Source organism: Plasmodium brasilianum, chromosome 2 (genome assembly GCF_023973825.1).
Source record: "Plasmodium brasilianum strain Bolivian I chromosome 2, whole genome shotgun sequence".
NCBI lineage: Eukaryota > Apicomplexa > Aconoidasida > Haemosporida > Plasmodiidae > Plasmodium > Plasmodium brasilianum.
In genome coordinates, this window is record NC_090115.1 from 931,707 (window position 1) to 959,704 (window position 27,998).

General features: G+C 19.2%; 2 protein-coding genes and 1 pseudogene across 3 annotated transcripts; 1 reads left to right on the top strand and 2 right to left on the bottom strand.

Annotated features, from left to right (window-relative positions):
• Window positions 1–14,588: 14,588 nt before the first annotated feature.
• On the bottom strand, window positions 14,589–15,501 carry MKS88_000779 (uncharacterized protein; the record flags this gene model as incomplete). The annotated part of the gene is made up of 3 exons (XM_067219113.1): window positions 14,589–15,068; window positions 15,141–15,284; window positions 15,418–15,501. 3 exons carry the CDS (start codon window positions 15,499–15,501, stop codon window positions 14,589–14,591), a joined length of 708 nt encoding a protein of 235 aa, XP_067075561.1.
• Window positions 15,502–19,714: 4,213 nt separating this feature from the next.
• On the bottom strand, window positions 19,715–21,521 carry MKS88_000780 (annotated as a pseudogene). Its single transcript has 5 exons — window positions 21,470–21,521; window positions 21,306–21,377; window positions 20,808–20,903; window positions 20,511–20,585; window positions 19,718–20,187 (listed from the first exon to the last, which is right to left on the bottom strand). Coding segments are annotated over exons 1-5 (765 nt in total).
• Window positions 21,522–24,509: 2,988 nt separating this feature from the next.
• On the top strand, window positions 24,510–24,878 carry MKS88_000781 (uncharacterized protein; the record flags this gene model as incomplete). The annotated part of the gene is made up of 2 exons (XM_067219134.1): window positions 24,510–24,596; window positions 24,750–24,878. The coding sequence occupies 2 exons, from the start codon at window positions 24,510–24,512 to the stop codon at window positions 24,876–24,878; spliced, it is 216 nt and encodes a 71-aa protein (XP_067075562.1).
• Window positions 24,879–27,998: the final 3,120 nt, after the last annotated feature.

The window sequence follows — 27,998 nt, forward strand, 5'->3', positions numbered from 1 at the left end:
AATATATTTACATTTTTTATGTAATTTATATTTGAGAAATAAATTTCTTATATGTTCACTTATAAATATAAATCAATAAAAAAAGAAGTTTGATTATAATAGCCATCAAAGCTATAGTTGTGTTATATTACGACATATAAAATTACATATACTAATCACTAAGAATAATCTTTCTAAGAAAAAAAAGTTACGGTAAATACGATTTTAAATAATGAATTACTATTATAAAATACAAGAAAAAAAAAGAAGAATATCCTTTATAAATTAAATAAACGCTACAGCGAAAAATTGAATATAGAATAAATAACATAAAAATACAAAATAAGAAATGCATTTAAATAAGAAAAAAAATGTGGGCGCTGTTATTTATGATTGGAATAGTCAAGGTTACCACTGTAACTGTTCTTCATTTTGAGTTTATTTGAGTTTTCACATGTTAACTACACTCTATTCGGATTTCAGTTATTCATTTTCCTTTTTTTCCTTTTTTTATTTTTATAACCATCAAATGAGTTTAATAAGTATAAAATATATACAATTCACTTTGTGTCATGAACCAAAATGTCTAACAAATATCGAAATTATAAGTTTTCTATTGTACTTATTAGTTTTTCTTATTCTTCATTTATATAGAATTAAAATATGTACATTGGGAATTAAGTATATAAAGAATTTGTAACTTTTTCCGGTTCATTTTATTATAATATAATTTTTTTTTATGCATTAATGTGGTACGTTTTCTCTTCCTTAAGATTCACATTTCAGTATTTATTTTCTACCCATTTCCTATAAAAGGATATCAGTCAATCCTTATAGAAAATGTGATTATCTTTATCCCATCGTGTTAATGTAATTCATATATGCTCCACGTAATTTTCATTATTATGGTTCATTAAATAACGTCAATTTTTTTGTTCTCTTGAATTATTAACACCCAATGATGAAACTCTGAAACATTTATATAATAATATGTATCTTCTTTTAATCTGCGTCGATACCATCTTGTCTAATAACGGTCTTCGTATAATTTATGTGGTTTTAAATACCATTTATTCTTTCTCTTTTTATACCACTTAATAAATTTATTTGTTATCATTATATTGTAGTTGTGTATATTTTCATTTAACCATTTTTCAAATTCAGATTTTGAATAAAGGGATCTACTTTTTTTAAATTATTTTATCCCTTAACAATCACTCAAATTTGAGCATATATGATAAAAGTTATATTTATATTGTTTCTGTATATTAGGATTATAATATATTCATTTATTTTCTAAGATATTCAAAAAATTATTCCGTTCCGTAGTTTTGTTTTTAAACCAATTATTCTTTGCATTTTCAAAATCTTTTAACATTTTTTTTTCTTATTTAAAAAGAATTTTTCCCATTTATGATATTTAAATTCTTCTGATTCTTTAACTTTCAATATATACTGTCTTAAACATTGCATTTATAATATGTACAAGATTGTCATAAGGCTTACGCGGTGGTGGGCATTGTTTTACAAATAAAAATCTAAATAAAATATAAAAAAAATTATTTTTTAATTTAATTTTACTTTTAAATATAATTATAAAATTTAAATATATTTATTAGAAAATTTTTATAATACCCCATTAAAACAACAGCTGCTATCTTCACTAGTGGAAGATAATTTAAATATGTCAGAAGAAGTCGATACAAAAAGAAATATTGATTTCAACTTTAATAATATAAAGTTTTATATTATATTATTTAATTTAAAAAAAATATGTATTAAATTATATATGCACATATTAAAAATTAATATATATAAAAATTATAGGGGGAAAAAATAGAAAATAGTTTAAAAAAAAAATTTGAATTACTATTTGAGGGAAAATGATAAAATAAAAGTTTTATAATTTAAAAAAATATATATCTAAAAAATTAAAAATTGTAATTTTATTAAGAATTAATTTTACGGTAATATTAAATTATTTCTCCGAAGAATTTCGAACATTTAATTGCATGCAATTATATATTATATTATGCATCCCTTACCTATAATAATTTTAGTAGTATTTAATTATTGCATTTCTTTTTCTTTAAAAAACGTTAAATTTTAGAATATAAAAATAGAATGTTAATGTAGAAGGTAAATTATTTATAAGTATGTATAATAAACTTAGAGAGTTATAATAGAAAAACGCATTCATTCTTTTTTAACAATTTATATACTATTAATATAACTTAAATTTTTTTTCGTAATACAAATAGTATTACTGAACCCCATATTGTCATTATTTTATTTATTTAATTTTTATATGAAAGGATTACTTCAGTATATTTACATTATTATATTAAATAGATTGATATATAGACATTATAAAAATTAAATTAAAAAAGAAAAATGATAATAAATAGTTCAAGTAACAAACTTAAACTTTTGTTAAGAGTAATCACAAATGATAATTATATAAAATAAAATATACATGCTTAAAAAAAAATAATTTTATATTTAAGGTGTATTATTTTCCTTCATGCCTTTTTTGTACACTTTTTTTCATGTTTCTTTTTATTTGTCTTGTTTTTATTTATTTATTTTTTTAAATATATTCTATTAGTTTAATTTCCTTTTTTCTTTTTATTATTGTTTTTTTTATATATATGTGCATAATTTTTGATGTAATTTTGTTTTCTTACTTTTTCTATCCATTATTTATGTTAATTTGTTATCTTTTATTTAATTCTTTCTATTTTTTTGTTTATTTTAATACAATGTTAATAATTACTACAATTTTTTTGTATTAGGTAAAAGTATTCATAAAATGCATTTTAGTAAATGGACTTTGAATGAAATAAACATATGTAAGTTCACTTATTTATAATACTAATATAGCTTGTATTAATAATAATATTGTTTTAGTACATTTTATGGAGTTAATATATATTGAAGTAGACTTACTACATAAAAAAAATTTGTAATTCTAAGATAGTATATTTATGTAATTTTATTTTATCATATATAATTATACGTATTATAACCATTTAATTAAATTAAAACAAATAAGAGAGAACTTTAATAAATTTACGGAATATTTTACAAAAAAGAATATAAAAATAAAATTATATTTTTTTGTTTATGTTATATTTTTCCCTAGATATTAAATTATTTATTCATGCATTAAAAATTCAATTTTCAAGAAATTCTTTAACGTTTATCCAAGTTTCCCTATTATACATAATAATTTTTACAAGCATAAATGGTAATTGGTGAAAGGTCATTTAAATATATCATATGTATTATAATATTAGTTAGTTTACTTTGTCGGAGATAAATATTCTTTATTTTACAATAACATATATTAGTGCTAATTAATATATTAAAGTATTATTAATAGCAATGTAATGTAAATAAAATACTCAGTAATATTTCTACATAAATATGAATGAAGTTACAAAGATTTCTAAGAACCTATTAGTTAAATGGAAAAAGTAAACATTAGGATAGTTCTAGCGAAAAAATTTTTTTTATATGTTATTTTTTTTTTTATATTAAAATTTTTTGAAGATTAAAGTACAATTTTTTCATGTATTCATATGAAGAATGTTATTCGGATTAAATTTTAATATACTTACTCTTTATTTCCGTATATTTATGTTATTAAAACTATGTTATTTTCCTTTAGTAAAATAATCCTTTTTTAACATTTACTCTTAATTACTGTATGTACTAACTATCAGGAACAGTTTTCTCATGTAATATCATATCATGCACCAAATATAATGTTTTTTTCTACGCAACAATTTCCTGAAATAAAGAGAAAAATTATCAGTAATATTGAAAATTTTATTTACTTTCTCAATTCATTCGCGATTTAATTGAAGGATACATTTGATTTAATATCAATTATTATTATATAATCTAAGCAACGAAAGAGGAACACGAACTAATGTTTCTTCTATAATTTTGTACATCATCTATTAGGAGCATATAAAAAAATGCACAATATATGAAAATATACGATCTTCATGCAATATATTTCATTTTATTAGGTACTAAGCAAAATAAAAAAAATAAAATAGTCATAAAGTCATTTCAATGTTTATAAAATTTTGTTATTCTAATCTTGCACATAATAAATATAATGTTAAAAGAATATTATACAAAATGGAACATTTGTTTATATTTCTGATATTAAGATTAGGTATGAGGTATAAATATTTATTTATATTAGTTTAATATAAACATTTTTTGGTTGTATGCTTAATAATATATAGATATAAACTTATAATTTGAGATAATCTATTTTTCCTTAGTATTATAAACAAGTTTCATTATCTTTATATGCATTATATGTAAATGACATGTATTAATGTGTAAGCTCTTTTTAATTTGCATTATTTTTATTGCTATATTTACTTATTTAGTAAGGTTAATTACTATTAAACATGAAAAGATAACTTATTTAAAAAATGTTGCGGTGTATGGAAAATTATATTATAATAATTACAACTTTTTTATTATTAAATTCAAGAAAACGAGAAAATTTAGATAATATTAAGTTTTGAAAATATTTTTTTATTGTGAAAGAATTGAAGTACATTTATAGAAACGGACTTCCATGTATACATATATATATATATATATGTGCATTGATTATATATGCTCATCTTGATAATTATGAAACATTTACGTTATTATGAGGCTAATATTTAATGAGTTCTATATGAATATGAATGTTTCAATAATTATGCAGAATAATTTTATCCAAAGTTTTTTTGAACAAGGATTTAGGAAAAAACTTGGCCTACATATATAATTAAAACACTTATCTCCTTACCATTTAAATAAATTTCATATTAACATAATATAAATAATTAGAAGAAAAGAAATCTAAATATATTATCCGTATTCCTATAATGTAAAGTTTTTATGAAATTGATATACAGGTGTATATATATATAATTTACCTATTAAACATAAATATGCAAATAAATAATTTAATTATATTAGGAAAAAGGTGTAATAATGCATAAATACTTCATATTAATTATAAAATTTTTTTCAAAACAAAAAAAATAATAAATCCTTCTTTCTTTGAATAAAAATAGGAGGCATCTAAATATTATAAACTAATAAAATAATAATAACAATACATGGTATTATATATTAAACTATTAAAAGGCATAACTTAATGAACATTTATTTATTAATCATTTTCGTATATCAGTGAATAATTTTTAACTGAATTTTGTACTACTAATATTTGGTTAACAGATTACAGAAAAGATAATATATGTATTTGAGAAATGAAACTTCCCATAATTATTTGCTATGTATGAGCATACATATTTCTTATTTCTCATTTTTCTTTCTTTTTTTGTTAAAATATAGTTGAAATTAGGAAAATTCTGATTAATATTTAGAGATATACAAGTAAAGAAACTGATTTCATTATCAATGAATATGTTAAACTGCTTTTAATTTTTATTCTTTATATTATTAATATATTTTTTAAATATATATATTTAATTAAAAAATAAAAAAAAATTAATTTGGTGAATTTATAAACATAATATTTATAAATTAAATTTAATTAGAGAATAATCAATATTAAATTATGATATGATATTAAAAAAACAGCTCTTATTTACCTCTAAAATATGAATTTTTCATAGATTATATAGTGCAGAGTGTATTAAATTTTTTTTTTTTTTAAACATATTATAACATGTAGATGAATGCACGAGTTTAAATAGTAACTAGTGTATGATCTATGATTAATATAACATAAAAATGCTACAAATTTTTTTTTTTTTAATTTATTACTATTATTATATTGCTATAATAATTAAATTTTTTTTTTAAAAGGAAAATACACTTTTTGAAGTTAGAAATATTAATAAAAAAATATCATTAAAATTAGTAATTATTAAAATAGTAAATAGAACAATGCTTATATCTATATTCTGCATATTCTATATTGTATATAAATTCAACAGTTATAAATGTTATATAATAAGATACATTTTTTTTGTTTTTTGTTTTGTGATGGATAACTAAAAAATAATATTAATTTTTTTTAATATATATTTAAATTATGTTTTGAATACTTGTGGACAGAAAGAAATATTAATTATTTTAATTAAATTAGATTATATAAATAAAATTAAAATTTAGTAAGAAATTTCTAAGGTTATTTTTCTATGTCTATATTATAAAATACACTATTGTTATTTTCATATTATTATATATTTATGAAAACATAATTTAAAAGAAAAAGAGAAAAAAAGAGAGATTGTATCCTTTATCATTATAAGGTTACTATATCAATGTTAAACTTAACTTAATTGAATAAATTGCAATACTGTAAGTTTATATAATAAAACAAACAATTCTTATTTAATAAAATTGCTTCGTTTATACTTTTAGGTTGTAAATGTCATTTTTACAATGATATGGTGTGATGTTATTATTTAAGGATATTTGTATTATTTATATTTTTTTCGTTTTATTTTTATTATTAATGTTTTTTATAGCTAATATGTGTATTAATATAAGTTGAAAATATATACTTTATTTTTTTAGAGTATAGTTAACAGATTTGTGGATGAAAACGATTATCTTAGTAAAATATTAGACACAATAAATAATGGATCACTAGCAAAATGTATACAGGATAAGGAGTAAAATATTGCGTGCTTAAAAGAAAAAATACCAAATAAAGAAAAGAACGAAAAAAAAGATATAGATTATAATGAAAAAGGAACAAATAAGAGAAAAGAACAATAAAATATAAGCTCATTAAATAATTCTGAATTTATAAAAAGTATATGAAAAATAAATCTTGTATATTTGAAACATAAAAATATAAAAAGAACTCTATTTTATAGATTTTCTTAATAATAACAAAATAATTTGAGATAGGGCTTACAACGAATCAATACATAAAAAGTACGTATTATTAATTTCTTTACCTTTATTATTGTTTTTCTTGTTAACGATAGTGTTCTTTTTAGATATAATTGTACTTTTTGTATCTATTTATGACTTGGGGCGGTTCAGTTTATCAATGGAAAGTTAAGACATTTACATAATTGGTTGTATAAGGTCCCTTTAAATTTTTTTACGAAATTTTTAGAAGTTAAAAAAAATATTATATCATTGTTACCAATATTTTTGCAATTATAATGTATGTTGTATCTTTATATTATGTGTCATATTTATATAAATTATTGTTTGTTATAATATAAAAATTAAAAAATAAAAAAATATTAAGTTTAGAAAAAGATAAAAAAGAATAGTAATTAATCTATCATTTTCTTTAAACAAGTATTTAATGTGAAGTAGTATCCCTAGTATATTTGGTTATACATTTATTAAACATCCCTATAGCTGATTATATTTTATAAATCCCTCTATATAAGTTTAATCTTTTTAACACATAACAATAAAAAATATATTTCATTAGTTATCTGGTGAATTTGAACGTTTTAATGCTTTTCAATTTATATTATATGCTTGTGTTTCCTGTTTATTCAATATTATGTTTTCATATACGTGTTTTTGTATATATATATATATTTTCATAGAAAATATATGAATGCACATTAAAATGAATATATAAAAATAAATTTCATATAATTATATTAAAGTGTAATAATTTACGTTTTCTCTTTATGTTGTTACTCTCTGTATTTTTTCTTATTCTTGTGCTATATGATTATTCTTTCATACTAATAAGAGAACGAATTATCAGTTTTTAAACTAGGAATAAACATGTTTGTCTTATGTTAAATGAAATTATGCGAATATATTATATTGAATGGACGTACGTATAAATATGTTTTTTACTATAGAAAAAAATTAATTTTTTTTAAATAAGATTTATGAGATATATGTTACAAAATATTATTATTGTAAAAATCTTTTTAATGTTGCATTTTTTTATTTTATTTTATGAATATAAAGTAATAAATGCATAATAAAAATATATGTTTACTAAATATAGATTATTTGTATCTGTATTTGAATTTATGGATTCTATATCTTTACAGTCAGTTGAAGTGATTAAAGCATATATGATTATAATAATGTGTAAAAGTGCGATTATAATGCAATTTTTTAAAATTTATTAAATATATAATATTATATAGAAAATCTACATATAAATGAACAATATATTTATTTTATTTTTGTTGTTACTCATAGATTAAAATAACGAATTAAATATAATAATATCTTAATAAATAATAAAAATAAATTATTTTTTTTTGTTTTTCACAGTAAAAAGATTTTAAATATGTGAATGTGTCTGTAAAAAGTTAAATTATTATTAGGGATGATGAAAATAAATATATATTTTTTACTATAATATATTAATGTAGTAATTTTTTTTTTATATACTTTCTATTCTTTATATTTATAAATATAATAATAAAAGAGTTAATAACATTTTAATGATGTTCAGAAATATATGTAGTTTTTATAGGAAATGAATAATTCATTTATATTTATAACGTTTATTTTTATAATACTTTTAAAATTATACATAAATTCACAAATTTTTTGCTAACTATAAATTATATTTCATTTATATATAATAGTTCCTAAAAAAATATGTATTTTTTTTAAATAGATAATAATGTATATTTTATATATTAAAGAAATTATTACATTAATTCACAGCCTTTTTCAATTATGTTTACTCTCAAAGTAATTAATTATATATAACTATAACAAGAAACACTGAATAAAAACATTTATAAAATTGGAGTTATTATTGAAAACAACATGGAAGACCATAACCAGTTTCCAAATATATACTAGTTTACGTTTTCTAGAAATTATACTTTTTTATAAATAAATGAAATATTTTTATCACGAATTAGATCATTTTTATTTTATCTTAACTAATCTTCTTCTTCTTATTTTTTTTTTTTGAAAAAGTTTAATAAAAAAAAAATTTGCATTCCTTCACTATAAAGTAATTAATTTAAATAACTCAAAAGTTTATGGATTCTTTTTATTTAAATTATTTTCATAATAATTTTTATTCTCTTTTAAAACAGTCATATGTAAGAATTATTCTAAATACATTTTAAAGTTATTTAGAATTTGTAAAACTTAATATATGTTATATCTATATAAATTCAACTTTTTACATTTAAAATAAAATAAATAAACCAAAAATGATTACATGAGCAGTTATTTTTATCATTTGTAGGACTTAAGGTATATTTAACGTTTTAATTCATTAATATGTATTAGTATTAAATATACAATGAAAAAACATATTAAGTTACACATTTTTATTAAAAATTTCGAATTTATCCTATTTATTTAGATATGCTATTATAACGATAATGTGGTATTATAAAAATATTTCTTTTTTTTTTGTTTAACGCTTTATTCTTGAAAATAATATTTTCTTACTATGGATATATACATCCTTGTAAATAATATTGTTTATATTTTATTTTTTAAAATAACTGTGGTAAATCATTGAATGATAAGTATAAGACAGGTGTCTATATAGCTTCAACAACTAATCAAGTACTAGCAGAAAAATTAGCGAATGTAAAATTAACCAAAGTTGCTTAAGGTAACTATGAGAATACTAAATTAGTAGGCAAAAAGGAAAATATAACTATAATAAACAAAAAGCTGTATTACAAAGAGAAAAATTTAGAAAAATATCATTAGATAGGGAACAGGTAGTAAGGTATCATAGAAAAAAAGATCTTTTGTACTTAATAGAATAAATAGGAATTTTGAAAAACAAATATTTAATCAATTATGTTCGATACACAAAATTAAGCAAGATATGAACATTAATAAAAAGAATGAAGATAAAATAATACAAAAACAAATAGATTCAGGATTTTTTCCAACCATTTTATTTTTATGCACAGGATTTATATTTTCGTTACTGTGTATTCCATATGCCATGGAAAATAATAATACTGATCTTGTACTAATTTCACTTTTAATAGTACATTCAGTAGATTTTGAAATTGTCCTTGCCTTGTATGAATTAGGTATTATATATAAATTGATAAAAATTATAAAATATAAGTCAATATATGCAAAAAATCCTAAAAGTTTTAATAATGGTTTATAATTTTTGGTATGAAGAGCTTTTAGTGTGAAAAAAGAATATAAGAAGTATTATTAAAAATATCATATATAAAGATGATGTACACGCAATTACTAAATTTTTAAAATACTACTTATATAGACATAACTTTACTGATGTGAAATATCAAAAAATTTATTCTTAATACTTTGTGATGTTGACTGTTTTTTTTTTTAAATTTGTATTTTAAGTAGTTCTTGAAATGCAATTTAATACTTTTCCATAAAACATGTATATATGTTAAGGTATATTTGTATGTAATATATATGTATTTTCCATGAAGTTCATATGAAAAAAGTTAAGTGAGTATTATTTCATTAGATTAGTAGGAAACTTCATGTCGTTGACTTAAAAGTGCATTTTATTTGTTTTCATTCCTTTTATGATATTTTATTCCAAAATAATAATTTAGTAACTCAATTAAGAAAAATATATATGTTTTAATTTAATTGTCAATACCCTTTTTTTTTTTTGGTATATAATATAATGAAAAAATCTTTTTTTTTTGTTATTTCTGTAAAAAGAAATTCATTTAATATTTACTATATATGGTAAAATAAAAAATATTTCATAGTATTTAATTATTACAAATGCGCTTTTAATGTATATTTATACTTTGAAAGATGCAACTATAAAAATATAAATATATAATGTAAAATAATATTTTTAAGAATAATTATTTAAAGCTGATTACTAATTTTGAGGATTATAAAAGCTTATATCTAAATTAGGGATAAGGACAATTAATATTTTGCTTATTAAAAATGTGCCTTTAATACAATTACATAAGAATTAGCTAAATAAGTATAACTAGGATAAGATATAAATGTATATTATAATTCAACTTTTACTGTTTCTTTTGTTACAAAATAGTGTGCTAATTAGCTAAGGTCAATAGGTTATCTCCTCACACTCAATAAACATCTTTATTTTTGTTCTATCATAATAATTATTTCCTAAATATGATATTTCCATATTTACCGGTTCAATTTCAAATAACCGTAACAGAAATAAATAAATTCATTCGGAATAATGGAATAAGTACGAATGAATTATTATTTTTATGTTTATACCATTATCTATATTTGTTTATATACGTGCTTAAAATCATATGAAGTAGTTTTAAGGATATTAAAAAATATGCTTAGTTTTAAGTCAAGTTCTACGAATGTTTTGATACGCTTTATGCCCCTTTTTTAATATAATAAAATGTAATATATATAAATTAATGTTATGTTTAATTAAAAAACATGCCTTTTAATTTTTATTAATTTGATACGCTATAATAGGGTCGAACACATGTATAAGAGTATATTTATAAAATATGTAATTAAAAAAGAGATAAATATTAAATTTTGCTTGCAGTATATGTAAAAGTACTTTATGATATTATATTTAATATAACAAATTTGATTCTCTGTAAATTTAAAGAGACGTGCAAGTTATTTTTAACATTTGTTTTAGATATCGTAGATATTTACAAAGAATATATAATTTATTTATAATTAAGTTTATGTATGTTTCGTAGTCTTTTACATATAGGTTTATGCATTACAAAAAGTAAAACTAAGAAATGGAAACTTGCTCATTGGAAAATTTATAATCGTGCAAATTAAAATTTAAATAACAAAAAAGCAATTATTTTTTTATAATTTTTCATTATTATAAAATATTACATTATGCTTTTGAAATAATTAATTTTGTGTGTATATAATATAAATATATTATATTGAAGAATATTATAAATAAAATTTGCTGTTTGTAACAGAACCAATTTAACTTATGTATCAGATTTTTAACAAGAGATAAGATCAATATTTAAGGTTTCTGTATATATTCATTTTTAATGGGATACCTTATATGCTTTGTAGTAGATAAAATACACATATGGAAAGAAATATATATTTTTTAATGTCTTTTAAATGTTTATTTTTATAAAAGGTCTTTATGCACGTTTATAACAAATTTAAAAATACAAACACGTAATATATTTATGGTTGATAACATGGTAGTTACAAATATTCAATTTAATATTAGATATTTTAGTATCAAATAAATAAATGATAAGTTTTAAAAGGAGAATTTAGAGAACATTTTATATTATTTTTTTGGAATTATTAACTAATAATATTCAATATATATAGGATGAAAACTGTGTAACTGAAAGATCTTATGCAAAATCTTTTTTTTTTTTTTAATCCATTTTGGGCATCCGAGATGGAATGAATGAACTCGTATGAAATTCATTAATATATATTTATGTATCCTAATATTAATTTAAGTTTCGTATAATTATTTATCATTATAATTATTAAGCAGTCATTAGAATGTAGTCTTATCCGATTAAAAATGCTTTATATATTATTTAGAAATTAATGAGCATAATTTATATTATGCACTTATATTTTATATACTATAATGTTTTAAAATAATACATAGAAAATATATATTCATTAAAAACGTTTTTAAATTTAAGATAATTTTATATTTTGTTTTTTTAATGGATCGTAGTATATGACAAATGAAAAAAAAAATAAAAATATATATATTATGAAATACCCTCCAAATATAGTAAATAAATATGAAAACCAAATAAATAAATTGATTTTCTTCTCCAAATGGAAATTAAATATTTTACAAAAAAAGAAAAACAAATTATAATAATAAAACAATTATATAATGTTAAAATTATTAAAAAAGTATTACGTGTATAATTTGTATTTAGTAAATTTTGTAATGTGAAGGTATTATCCTATTTTATTTTATATTTTAACGAATATATATATGTTTATATATGTAGAGAGGATAGTAATTACTTCTTTAAAACAATGTATAATAAATCAATAGAATGTTGTACTTTTATTTATCATATAAATTATATAACATATATTATAGCAATATAAGTATTTCTTTGATAAGAACCTTTTAATGTTATAATTATTGTTTAGTTTCATTGTATTACATACATTATATTTTTAAAATTAACCTTTGAAAATTAAAAAAATTCTGTAATAAATATATTTCTTTAAATATCAAACTTTGTTACATTATGTGGTGAGAAAATGTTTTAAAGAATAAATGTTATATATTATTATAATTTCGTACATTCATAATATACTAGGTTGTATATTCTACCTGATTGTAAGGAATATGTATTTTTTTTTTTTTACTTTTAAAATTAACTTCTGAAGCGTTCATCTTTGTATAATTTTTATGTAAAATTTAAAGATGGTAATGGCATGGATGATGAAATATATCTTTGCTGTGGAATATTTATTCACGTACAAGTAGTAGTTGTGTTAATATATATACTCTTTGAGGACATATTGAGAGTAATTTTTATATGTTATTTAAACATGAACATAATTATTTACGTAATGAAGACTGTTGCAGATATATCACATGTTGGTTAAATGATCATATAACTAATAACTCAATTATATTAATGCCTTATCAAAGGAAAAAAAGTTATTATTGATAAGAATAAAAAGATATATATGATACTTAAAATATATACATGTCATCCGATTAATTTTATTCTACATTAATATTATATATTATGTGGAACACAAACAAATGAAGGATATTGGACATTAAGATTTAACAAAGTAAGTACAATAAAAAGTTGTTACTTTAATAGAATAATACAATAAATATAAAAGGAAAAAGAAAAAAAAATTAGTTCAATTAACAATGGATAATAAATAAACGTGAAATAATGTATTTGTTTATAATATAATTTATGTAATTCCTTGCTATATCATTTGTTCCTTTAGCAATATACGTCATATGAAAACATTAAAATGTTCACACAACGTATATTTCTGTTGAGTTATATGGTGTATGAATTTAATATTTATATTTAATTAAAATACTCTATTGTCGGATGTACTGGTTTTCTCAATAAAATTATTCTAATTTATATTTAACATACATTTAAACATGTTCACAAAATACAATCATGTAAAGAGTTCAATTATAGGACACAATAGTTTTATATATTTAAAAATTTACATAAAATACTGAAATAAAAAGGAATTTTTGAGAATCAATCAAATAAACTACGAACTCAATAAAATAAATAATAAAAAAGTAACTTTCGGGAAATAATAAATACAAAGATTATTAGTGCTTCTTCTAAATAAATACACATATATCTATATATTAAAAAAATAAAAAATTTTAAAATGTATAATTTTTTATATTAGATTTACAAAATTAAATATATAAATAAGAAATAAAAACATAAAATTGCTCTTTAGATTATGGAAAATATGCATATTAATATACGAACATTTTATAAAAAAGTTAAAACGAATATAATTTATATATCACATACAAAATACGGGTTTCTATATATATTTAAGAATATATATAGAATTTCATATATACAATAATAACATCATTCAATTTAAAATTTTATAAGAATAATTCCTTAATATTATCATAATCGGTGTTCAGAAAAAAATTTGTAATTATTTTATTAGTTAGGATTAAATATCTTTACTTTTTTTAATATTTTATAGGAAACATAAATTACTGTTGAAAAAAATACAAGATATAATACTATATTCGTATGTGCTCCAAAAGGATTAACCAAAATCTTAGTCATTGTAATACTAGCTATTATAAGTGGGGCACATACATTAAGGACATTTTTATAACTTATCTTTCTTGTATAACCATACTTGTTTGGCTTTTTAAGTATAGAATCTGCTAACTTTTCTATTTCTTTTTCGTATTTTTTATCTAACTTCTTTAAAAAATTACTTATCTTTGGTAATGTATATGTATTTTCTAATTTATATTTTTTCATTCGTCGAGGTTCTTCTTTTACTTCTTTATGATATATTTTATGATAATCATCAGATATTAATGAATTATAAGAATCTTCAAAATTATCCTTAAATTTTAATGAATTAGATGGCTTTTTAACTTTTTTATCATACTTTCTATTTTTAAACTGTTCTTTTTTTTAATTATTTTGTAATAAGGTATTTAATCTATTTCCAAAATGATATTCATCTTCATCTACAATTTTCATTGCCTTTTCTTTTAAGGTATCGTATCTTTTTTGCCATTGTACATCTGCTTCTCCATATAATAACCTTTTTACCTTTACATTTGATGTTTTATTTAAGATGATTTGCATATTCCATGATTTTACTGATGTACATAACTACAAATTCGGAGAAAATTTTATTATTTAAAAAAAAATAAGTATTTCAATAAAAATACAATATTAATTTTAACATGAAAATTTAATATTACGAAAGGTGTATAAAAATTATTGAATATAATAATTATGGTACCTCATAGGAATTCTGGAAAATCCATATTAAAATGGTGAATGAGAAAATTTTAATGAAATAGAAGAATTTATTTGGGTATACCATCATGTCGAATTTAATTATTGGTTCTAAAATTTTCGTTTTAATAGAATATTAAAAAAATATTTTTTTCAATAATATAAAATAGAAAAAAGTATATTATAAAATTTCTTAAATTCGTACTTGTTTAAATATATTTTTAACATATATTCAAGTGTAAAATGGGAAAAAATGGATTAAATAAAAATCTTATAATAGTTATCGTGTAAAAAATATTAACAATTTAAATTATTATAAAGAATAGGTTTTAAAAAAACGTTAAAATACATATAAATATTTTATTGTAACAATTATAACTATTTAATCTGTAAAAAATTGATTTAAAGAAATTCATATTTTTTATGTATATTATATATCCATAATAATTAAATTATTTTGTTCATTTCGATAAGGAATGGAATAAAAAGCTATAAATCTACACTATATAGAATTTATGAAACTTGGATTTTGAGAAAAAATATTTCATAATTTTTTGTACTTTTAAAATAGTTAATCCTTTTAAGTTACCTAAGGTTTTTTAACGTACCAAATTTAAAAAAAAAACATAAGTAAAATAATTAGAAGTGCAACATTTTTCTATAAAATAATATGATGATAAAATATTATATAATTAAATCTTCATTAAACGTACATACATCTATATATATATATAACATATATTTAAATCCAATATGTGCTTAAAAGCCTATGAACAAGATATAGTATGTGGTATTTTTAATTGAGGGTTCCTACTACTATATTATGCTAAAATAAAATGTTACATTTTTTTTGAACTTCAAAATGATATTTTTTTTATGTGACTGTGGTATTATGCGAACTTACTACTAATACAAAAATTAAAATTTTGAAGTGCAAATTTAAAAAAAAATTTTTTTTTTTTAATTTAAATTAGAATATATAATTTAAAAAAATATATATTAATAATAAATAATAAATTTATTTTAAAAATATTATAAGGAATTATTATGCATTCATAATTGACAGATTTATGATATTTTAACATTTGATCCTTATCTATTTTACACATGTAATAATTAAAAAAAATAATTATAACAATGTACTACAATGGATTCTCTAAAATATATTTAAAATATATTTTAATAATCCTATCAACATTAAGAACTAAAAGGATGAAGCAGCATTAAATGCATGAAAGAATATAAATGTTAAAATTATGAACTTTATTTTTACAAAAATATTTTAAAACTAATATTTTTTTTGACAATTTTTCCTCGTACTATAATTTAACTATATTTTCTGAAATAATATTTTGAATATTATTCTTATTTATAATATTTTTTTGTCATAAAAAGGAATTAATAATGAATATGTTAAATTAAATTATACTAATCCATTGAGATTATAATAATAATACATGACTATATTTATGTTGTTAATTTTTATATATATATAAAAGTACACTGTAAAAAAATTTTTTCTTTTTATTTAGATGATTAATCATGTTTAATTTGATATTTATAAAGTACTTTCCCAATTTCATTATTTATATTTATCAAATATATAAATACTGTTACGTTCATAATAATATATTTTTTTGTGTGTAAAAAATTAACGATGTGAATCTAAAATTTTAGTGGAAATATTATTCATATGTAAATGTCAATAATAAAGCCTTCATAATATTTTTATTTACAAATGTATGAATATTTGAGACCATCCTTAAAAAGTGCTAGTTTGTTTTTTTTATGAATAAAGATTTTCTATTTTTTAAAAACAACATAATTGATTGGTATGAAAAAAAATTTTCAGTGAAGTTTTCGCACGACAAGGTTGTTGATTTTTTAAAACACATTTATATATTTTAATTTGTGTAATATTTATTGGCAATTTATTGTACACTTTTCTAATGCTAAATAATGAGTCTTAAAGTATGTTGTAATTCAGTGGTTCTAAACTTAAGTCTATTATAATTAGTCGACGTTAACGAAACAAGGCATAAGAAAGTTATCTTATTCATAAATTTTATAAATAAAATATGAATTACTACATTGAATTAAATTCTGAAAAATTTTTTAAATTAATGCTAATTTTTATTCGTTATAAATTTTTAATATAAAATTTAGTAATAATTTAGTTAATATTCAAAAGACACCGTTTGTGATTAATATTTATATGGAATCATCTTAAAAAAGATAAAATAGAAAAAAAATATACAACGGTAATATGAAAACTTTGTATTTATATATTATTACTTATGAAGTGTTGAAATGAATGTATGGAGAAACTTTATTTTCATAAATGTTTAAACGTTCTTATAAGACATTTTATAATTACTATATAAATGAATAAATAATACAAATAGTTACATCTTGTCTATTGTTTGTTCATTTATAATTACATATATTAATTATAACATACTGTTAATATAAATAACCTTTATATATGAACAATTTACATTTATTATAAATATATTACACATAAAATGAAATTACGGGGCATTCTGAATTCAAGTTATTTATATAATATATATCTAAAAAAAAAAAAAGATGCAATTGATTATATAAATAAAACAAATGTAAGAGACAAGGCGAAGGACTCCTAAAATTTTGCTTTATTTTTTTATCGTTAAGTTGATGTAATATTTTGGTCTAAATTCATTTAATAAAATATTTGATAGACATTACATTTATGTTTTATCAAATCTTCTGCTTAATGAAAATGATCATTTATAAAAGGTAATTTCCGAATATTTTTTCTTTTTCTCCATTCTATTATATTATATTACGGAAATATATAAAATTAAATAAAACTAGAGAAAAGGAAAAGGAAAAAAGTTAATTGTACGTTTTGTAGCTTTAATAATAATTTATAAGAAAAATAAATAATAAAATATGAAGTTTCAATATACCTCTGTTTTAATTCTTTTCTTGAATGTTTTAACACTTCATATTTTATTACAGAAAGGTAGTAACATATATGAATAAATATTCTATTTTTCTCTTATAGACTTTACGATTAATGAAAGCATTATATTTATACACATACATTTATACTTACATTTATAAATATTTAGTTATACACATTAAATCTATATCATTTTGTATAATTCTATTTTAGAATTAATTTAGGAGTCATAATCATTTTTACTAAATACGGTAAAATATTTTAATCTGTCATTTTAGGTAACAGCTTATCTTAGATTCGTAACAAAGTGAAAAAACGCAATGATGACATATCTATGTTTTTTTCTTTTTTTTTTCTATGAATATAAAGTTCCTAAATTAAGGATTATACCACTCTGATATTAATTATGTGTGTAATAATTTTGCATTATAAATTTATTTATTATTTGTATATTTTACATTATAACTTAATAATCGAAGAATAATTTATATCATATGTGTTAAATTATATTTTAAGTTTATATCAACTTCTTTAATATTTGTATTATATTAAACCTACAAGTAATTGTTATTCAACTTTAAATTCAACTTAATACCTCAATGTCAAAGCAAAATAAATTATGAAAAAGCGTAAAGTTTTTTTTTTTTTGCCTGTGTTGGATTAAAGTTGTTATTGCTAAATATAAAAAATAAACTTCAACACAATATTATATTCTTATAAATTAGTAATATTTCAATTTTTAATTAAATAAAAAATGTTTAAACAAAATATTTATTTAAATACGTTAAAATATTATTAATAAATAATATATATATATATATATATTATATATATAAATAAATTAAAAGCAATTTTATGATGGGTACTAATCCACGATATTGGAATAACTATTGTGGAAATATAGTACTTAATACCATATTATGGAATAATTTAACATGCATTATATACAAATATAATATATATTTTAAAAATTTAAGTTATAAATTCATCATTTTTTATAATTTCAAAAAAAAAAGAAAATTAATTATTAAGGAGTAAAAGAAATAATCCTTAAATTTTCCACGAATATATTAATGTATAATATATAAAAAATAATTTTTTTTTATACTTATACCTTATCTTCTGACTATTTTTATTGAATGTAGTATTAATATAAGTCTCTTGTGGGTTTTTTAACAGAAAAACGGTAAAATAATCATATATAAATGGAATATTTTTTAAATAAATTTATTTTATTCATAACACACTCATTTTCTTATTTATGTTACTAATTACTGCACATTTTTGTTTTTCTTTGTTCTATTCCGGGCTTAAAATTTAAAAAATATATTTCATAGGTATCACCTGATTTCAACTAAATATGATCAGAATATATTTTTTTGAATGTGTGCTTATGAATTTCTAGGAAATATGTTTCTACTATTTCAATGGATTTGTCTATTATTCCATTATTATGTATATATTTTACATACGCATAATCTTCTCTTATCCATTCATCTATCTTTTTTTTAAAATTGTCTTCCCCAGTATAATGATAAATTTCCCTATTTATTATATTTTTTAAATTGCCGTTAATTTCACTTATATTTTCTGCAATTTTTGGTTTGTTATCTACATATTCTTCTGTCTTGCATTCATTCATGGAACTATCCAAATATGCTTCACTATATTCTATGCACTCCTTTGTTTTGCATTCTTCTATTAGAATCATAATATGTATACACAGTTTTTCTAGTAACTTTTTCTTCCGACGTTTATATAATTCTTCATAAGTCACCTTATGCCCCAGTTCTTCCGTATTTATGAGTGATGCTTCATTTGTAGTTTCTTAATTTCTAAATATATCTGATACATTATGGAGTTCATTGGTCAGTGCCTGAAACTAATTCTGTTCAATATATTCTTTCAAAATCATGCCCTTTTTTGATGTTCACTGTTATCATACATCTTTTTCTCTTTCTAAGAATGGAACGTATTTATTTTCATTTGAATGTTTTATTTTTAATTCTTTAGTTTTTATTAAGTAATCATGCTCTTTTTTCCATTCATTTTCAAATTATTAAATCAATTTAATTTTTTGAATTTTTCAGGATTTCTATATTTTTCTGTTCATTTATTCCATAAAATTTTTTATTTATCGTTATTATTACAACTCACAATATTTTGTATAATATCATCATTTGTCACATTAGGATAGTTTCTATATTCTTTTTCTATGAAAATCTCTAAGAATATTGCTAAAAATTCTCCATTGTTGAATGTGTATTCTTTATTTCTATATTTTTCGTGTACTTCCATATATACTTCTTTAATAGATTGTATGTCCTTTTATTTATTTGTGGAATTTATATTTTAGTTCATGTTATGTTCATGTATTTATATATTTTTTATAATTTCTTCGTCATCATATATTGGATGTTCCAATTTAACTTGTGTTAAAGATTTACCTCTACTGGCAGAAAGGGAAGGTACTAGTATTCTCAGTAATTTCACTTTACTTTTTTTCATCTTTTTTTTTTCTTTAACATTCCTACAAATGCGTACTACAACATAAAAAAGGGAGATTTATAAAATAAATTTTTACAGTAAGCAAATGTTTATTACATTTTTAATATATAAGTTTTTTTTTACTTTAATAAAAATGGAAAATACTATTATAACTAGAAAGCTTATTAAAAAAGATGACGAGTATTTAACACATGGTTTTCCTTCTGGATATTGAACTGCATTTTGAATATATATATTATTTAGGATAATTATTTAAAATATAAAAATATAAGTAGAATTAAGGGTACCTGCATATTTAGAGGGTAAAAGCGAAACAGTTTAATGTATAGTAGGAGATGGTCCCTAAGGAGTTGATAATATAATTTCAGAAACCATGGATACTACTACGTATTGATTAATATTAGTAACTAGCGAAGTATCACGGGGAATTATTGTACCTTGAGAGTTAATACCCTGAGAAATTTGTGAATTTGAATCTTCTTTAGCTTCGGTAACATCGGTTGAACTAGCTACAGATGGCGGTGTTAAAGCTTCAGGTAACGATGTAATTTGGAGTTGAGTTTGAAGTTTGTTTTCAATTTTCGTTTTACGTTCATTTTACTGCTTTGTTTGAATTTGCTCTTTGAGTCTAATTTGGATGTCTTTGTTTTCATAATCTTGAGATTTGGATGAACCTCTAAATGTATTTTAACCTTCTTACTGTGATCTTATATATGTTCCTTGACGTACAGGTTGGATAGATGTAAATGTATGCGATGATAAGCTTGAGGAAGTTTTTTAGATGTTTTAGGATCCAGTAGATTGAACATTGATACTAGTATGTTTTTTTTTTGGTGATAATTTTCTAAGATGTTTTTCTTTTTCTCAAAATATTTCTTTCTATCCATAGTCCAAGCATTATATTTGTTACATTTAGTTAAACGTATGTGATCACACATATCTGTATTTCTCTTTGTTAACTTATTTATATGACATATATGTCTTTTTTTTATATCGCAGAAATCTTTTTCCTCATATTTTAATTTCTAAATATCTATATTTTTTTATTCTGTAATTATAGAACATTTTCCATAATTATTGAGACTTTTATAATAAGATTCTATCCATGCCTCTATTGTTCTTTCCTAGGTTTTGTTATCGTAATATGATAATGAAGTTTTATACTTTATTAAATAATTAGCTACATTTAGTCTTTTTTAAATTTTTCTTTATCATCCTCAATAATTAAGGAACTATTTTTCTTTATTATGTGCTATGTTATCCTTATAAAATGTTGGTCATTAGAATTACTGAAATAGTTGAAATCTCGAACAGTGGAATGATTGATTCACGAGAATTATTTAGAAGTATTTAATCATTAATTTTTACATTGTATTATCATTTTATTTTATCATATATAAGTAATGGCTGCATAAATGTAATTATTAAAAAATTAAGAATATTACAGATGAATAACATTTTCCCACAATGACTCTATATATATACTGTAGATAATTGTAAATAACAATGTAAAGGAAAAATAAAAACTTATATTATTTAACAATAGAATAATTTTAATATTGATAAACAGTAATTATAAAATTACCAACCACAGAATAATATGAAAAATGTGATATAATTGAATACATTAATATTTATTTTTTGTGCTTCTCATATTTTTTTATTTTAAATAAATATATAACAACTGGGGATTTATCTTAATTATAGTTTGAACTTAAATCATAGTTAAGTTTATGCTTTTACATAAAATTCACATTCCATTTATAAAGTAAAAGCTAAATAAATGACTATAATAAATTACATATAAGTAATATTAATATGTCACAGTAATATTATAGTATAAAGTTATCATTAATATATGTATTGCGTATATTCGTTTTTTTTCTTAGTACAAATACATACATATATATATTACTAGCTTTATTAATATAAAGTTTCTTTTTAATATTTTGTCTTTCCAAAAATAAATAATCTGTAAATCAAATAATTAATATTATTGTTAGTTTGTCTCATATTTATTTTCATACTTTTGTTATTTTAGATATACAAAGTTACAATAATATATTTATTTCGTTAATATTTTTTTTTTATATTTACTATGCCTATAGAGAGGACAATTATACATATATATATATATATGTATTGTATTAAATTGATCCTGTATATAAGGAAAGTATATTTCATTAAGGTCTACTTAAGACACTTAATATTATATATATATCAATTACCTAAAAATTAATTATTCACGATCTATATAATACCACTGAATAATGTTTAAATAGTTAAATTTATTATATAAAAATATATATATTTATATATTTGATTTTTTTTATATCTATATTAGCACCTTTAAATATGCGTGATTTCATTTGTAATAATTCTTAATAAAATGAAAAATTATATATATTAATGAGAACATATTTGTCTAATTCAAAATATGAGAAATTGTTAGTATATATTTATACAAAAATTACTTATACAATTTATATTAAAAGAAGTAAAATAAATTATAACTTTGTAATAAAAAATAATAATATCATAATTTCATGTATAATTAATAATATACTATATTAAATAATACAATGATTATTGAAGTCTCATAATTATTTTTCTGTAATTATATGTAGATATATTAGAATAAATAAAAAATTTGTTATTTATTTTTCGGTTTGTTCTACATTTGATAAATATGTGATAATGTGTTTTTAACAATATAAATAAATGTTATTTTACGGTAAAAAAAGACAAAAGTATAAATATTATTTTAGAAATACTTTTTAGGACAATATTTGGAGCATTAAATTACGAATCAATTTATATATATTAACAACAACATAGATTATTCTATTATAATGTAAATATATTAATTCTAATCTAATATATAATTTGCAATAGAGAGAAAAGAGATAAATAATGATGAGAAATTAATATATATATATATATATATACATTAATTGGTATTAAATTTTTGTTCATAAATACTTCACATAAAAAATTAATTCCCTATAATTATATTTAATCAGCCTATTATATGAAGAAATTATACACCCAATTTTTTTTTTTTTTAATTTTACATTTATTCATTTATTTACACCCGTTTATCTACTATTTGTTTTATTTTTTTTAATCCCTTAAGTACTATCAAGCTTTTTTTAAAAATATTTTTCTTCATAATAATATGGGAAGAATTTATATTTAAATACTTTATCATTTTTTTAATATATTTTATACTTAAATGGTTTATTTGAATATATAAGTTACATATATGATGAATGTAATGTAAATTGTACTTACAATTGTAGGAGAATATGTGGAAACTTAAAATAAATTATGATTTTCTCAAATATTGTAAGCATATAGAAAGTATCGTATTAAATTACTTTTCAAATAAATATATTATAATAATTGTCTTTTTCCTTTTTATTAATAACTCTATTTTAAAATTATACAAAATCAAATTTAGAGTTATGTAGTATCTGTAAAATTTAATGTGAGCTATATATATATATAATATATTTTTGACAGTTAATATTAATACATAAAACATAATAATGTAAACATTTGATTTTATTGTTTGCAGTATATAATATATAGTTTATATTTTTGTTAGTCAATACATAATAACTTTAAGAAAGTATACAATGAAAGAAAATAATAAATCTGTCATTTTTATTAAAATCCTTGCATTAATATTTTTAATTTGGATATGCATTTGTAATTATAATGAGGTATTATTATGATGTTTCCTGTTTTCTTTTTCATCTCTATTTTGTTCTTTTTTTTTTGTTGTTGTGTAATGTATTATTTTTTAAAAAATACTCTGCAATTATGGAAATATATATCCCTGTAGAAAATAAATGTTTACTTTTTTTTTTTTTTAGTTTTACTCTTATAAATCACTAGATGATAAATATGTTCTACGTGGAAATATATCTATAATATCTAATAGACTTTTATCAGAGAATTCTTTTTATGTAAAATCAAAGGAAGAAATATCAGATAATGGATAAAACACTAAATTATTAGATGAAGCAGATATATCTAAGAATGACAAAGACAATGGTTTAGAGAGAAAAGAATTAAAAGAGAACTAATTACAGAAGAAAAGAATAAAAGAACTAAGAAAAAAAGTCTACTTTAATTATTAAAATATATACATTTTTTGAAAAAAAAATATTCATCCTGTTAGATTCTGATAAAATTAAGGATATTATGAAATTTAATAAGTCTGGGAATAAAAAGATAACTTTAGCAGTTGTTTCACTCATTATAGTTTTATTTATACAATTAGTACTTTCGATGTTAACTGCTGTTTCTTTTGGTTATCAATTTGTTATTGGAGTTTTTCTTGTATTTCTTATAGTATATTCATTATTGTTCTTATCTGTGGCCGTCTTCACTATATCTGGTATTATTTATGCTTTGTTAAAAATTGTAAAATATAAAATAATAAAATCAAATAATACTAATATTTGTTATAAATATTTGATTAATTTTGTAAGTAAACCTTTTGATATGGAATAAGGAAATATATTTTTTCCGTACAAAAATTATGTACAAAATGTAATTTACCTACAATTAAATAAAATATATAATTAAATCTACATATGCACAACTATTCTGATATAAAATATAAAAATATGTATTCATGATTTTTGGTTAATTTGTTAGTTTATTTCTTTAAATATGTATTTCATTGAAAAATTTAAATATAATTAAATATTTTGACATAATATATATATTTTATATAAAGTATATCTATGTTCCCTATTATTGATATAAAAAGATGTATTTAGTATTATTTCGTTAAATTTGTTACAAAATTCATGTTACGTTAAAAAGTTTACACAACTGTTTTTCTTTTTTTTTTTTTACGTTTTTTTATTTTTAAATAGTCATTTCTTTACCCAATAAAAAAAAAAATTATGTTTAATTTGTTTTAAATTAATCGTGAATGTCTTTTTTTTGTAGATAATTAAAAGAAAATAACTTATTTTATTTTTTCTGTTTTGGCAAAGAGGAAATTTAACTAATATTTATTATGAATTGTATTATGATAAATTTATTAAATCAATTATTTCTACAATAACGTGTTTGATATATATTTAAGCTTTTCATACTTTTATATGGAAATTATAAATGTGTAATAAAATAGTATTCTTTATAAAGATGAATTATTTATAATTCATTGTTAATTTGTAGAATTATAAATACTTCTAATTAAATGAAGATGCCATAAATATAATATTTTACATAGTTAAATGTGCTTTAATTAAATTTTTTTAAAAATTATTTAATTAAATATTATAAAGAAAAGTTGTAAATATTTATTATACTATTATTTTTTTTATTTTATACCAAGTGAGATTACTGATAAACTTCCTTTAATATATTATAAATAGTTACTACATACATTTAATTATTTTTGTTTTTTAATAACATTAATTTTCTAAAAATAAATTATTCTACAGAAACATCCAATTATCAATGGAAGCGATAAAAATGAGTAAATTTTTATGACACAATCGCATGAATACGTATAAATAAATATTTTTATGTTTATGTTATTATGTATATTTACCTACTTAAAACTTAGAAGTCATATTAAGTCTTAAAGGCATTAAGTAATATGTACAATTTAAGAACTGCGAATATTTCTATACTATTAATACTACTTTTATAATATAATAAAAAGTAACAAATATGAATAAGCATAATTTATGCTTTATTAACAGCAACTTCATTTATTTTTTATTAATTTAATTTGTTATAATAGGATTCAGTAACAGCATTATGGTATATTTTTAGTGTATTTAATTAAAAAAGAAAAAATCATTACAATTTACGTGCACGGTATATTCTGGTACATCAAATGATAATATTAGTATAATAAAATTTTTTTCCCTATAAATTCAAATAAAAGTGAAATTAATACCTATGATTTGTTTTATTTATTGGATTTATGGACACTGATAATACTATTTCTTGAAAATTAATATATATAAATTTCATTAATTATTCATGTAGTTGTCTATGAGCTGCAATGCGAGAAACTAGCACATGGATAATTATGCACTTGAAATTTCATAGTAACTATAAGAAAAATTTAAATAACATATATAAATTTATTTTGCTCAATTTTTATTTAATATTAAATATTACAATGTACATTTAAAATAATTAATTTTTTGATTATAATATATATTCAATATTGCAGTGTATTACAAATAAAATTTACACTTTGCAACTGACCAAATTCAATAATATATGAAACATTTTTAACCAGGAACAATATAAGCGATCATGGTTTCTATATATATTTATTCTTAATGGGATATAATGTATATATTCATAGAAAATTTATTGTAACATTTTGCTTTTTGTATGTTTACTTCATATCATGGATTTATTTATATACGGAAAATTATAAACTAATATGCATATATGAATAGAAATATGTCTTTTTTTTATTTTCTATTATACTATACACTTTAATATATTTTTTTTAAATATATATAGAAAAATATTTAAATTCAATATGTAGTTTATTTGTAGTTGGTAACTAGGTAGTTTATCAGTTTAAAATGAATATTATATACTTTAGTGACTTATATGAATATATATAAAGAAAGAGTATTTAAAAAAGTAAAATTAAAAAAAAATTTAAAAGCTTTTTGTGAAATTGTTAATATATAATATTCAACAAAACTAAGATGAAAATTGTGTAAATGAAAATCAAATAAAGTAATTTCATATTTTATACATGTTGTTCCCTCGAGTTGGAAATGTTTAATATACAATTTATCAGTTTCATTAAAATATATTTATATATCTCAATAATAAACTATTTGATATACTGTTATTCATGATTATTGTTATTTTTTATACGTTCTTATATAGTTCCAAATGATATACAATTCTTTATCTATTATAATAAGAAATCAATGAAAATATTTAATAAACCAAATGAACTTATTTTTTAAAAACATTGGTGCATTAATGTAATCCATAGAAATTATATATTAATTTAAAGCATTTTTAATTTTAATATAATATTGTATTTTTTTTTTTTTTTTAAAACCTAGTACTCATAAAAAAAAAAAAAAAAGGAACATAAATAAGGCTCAATA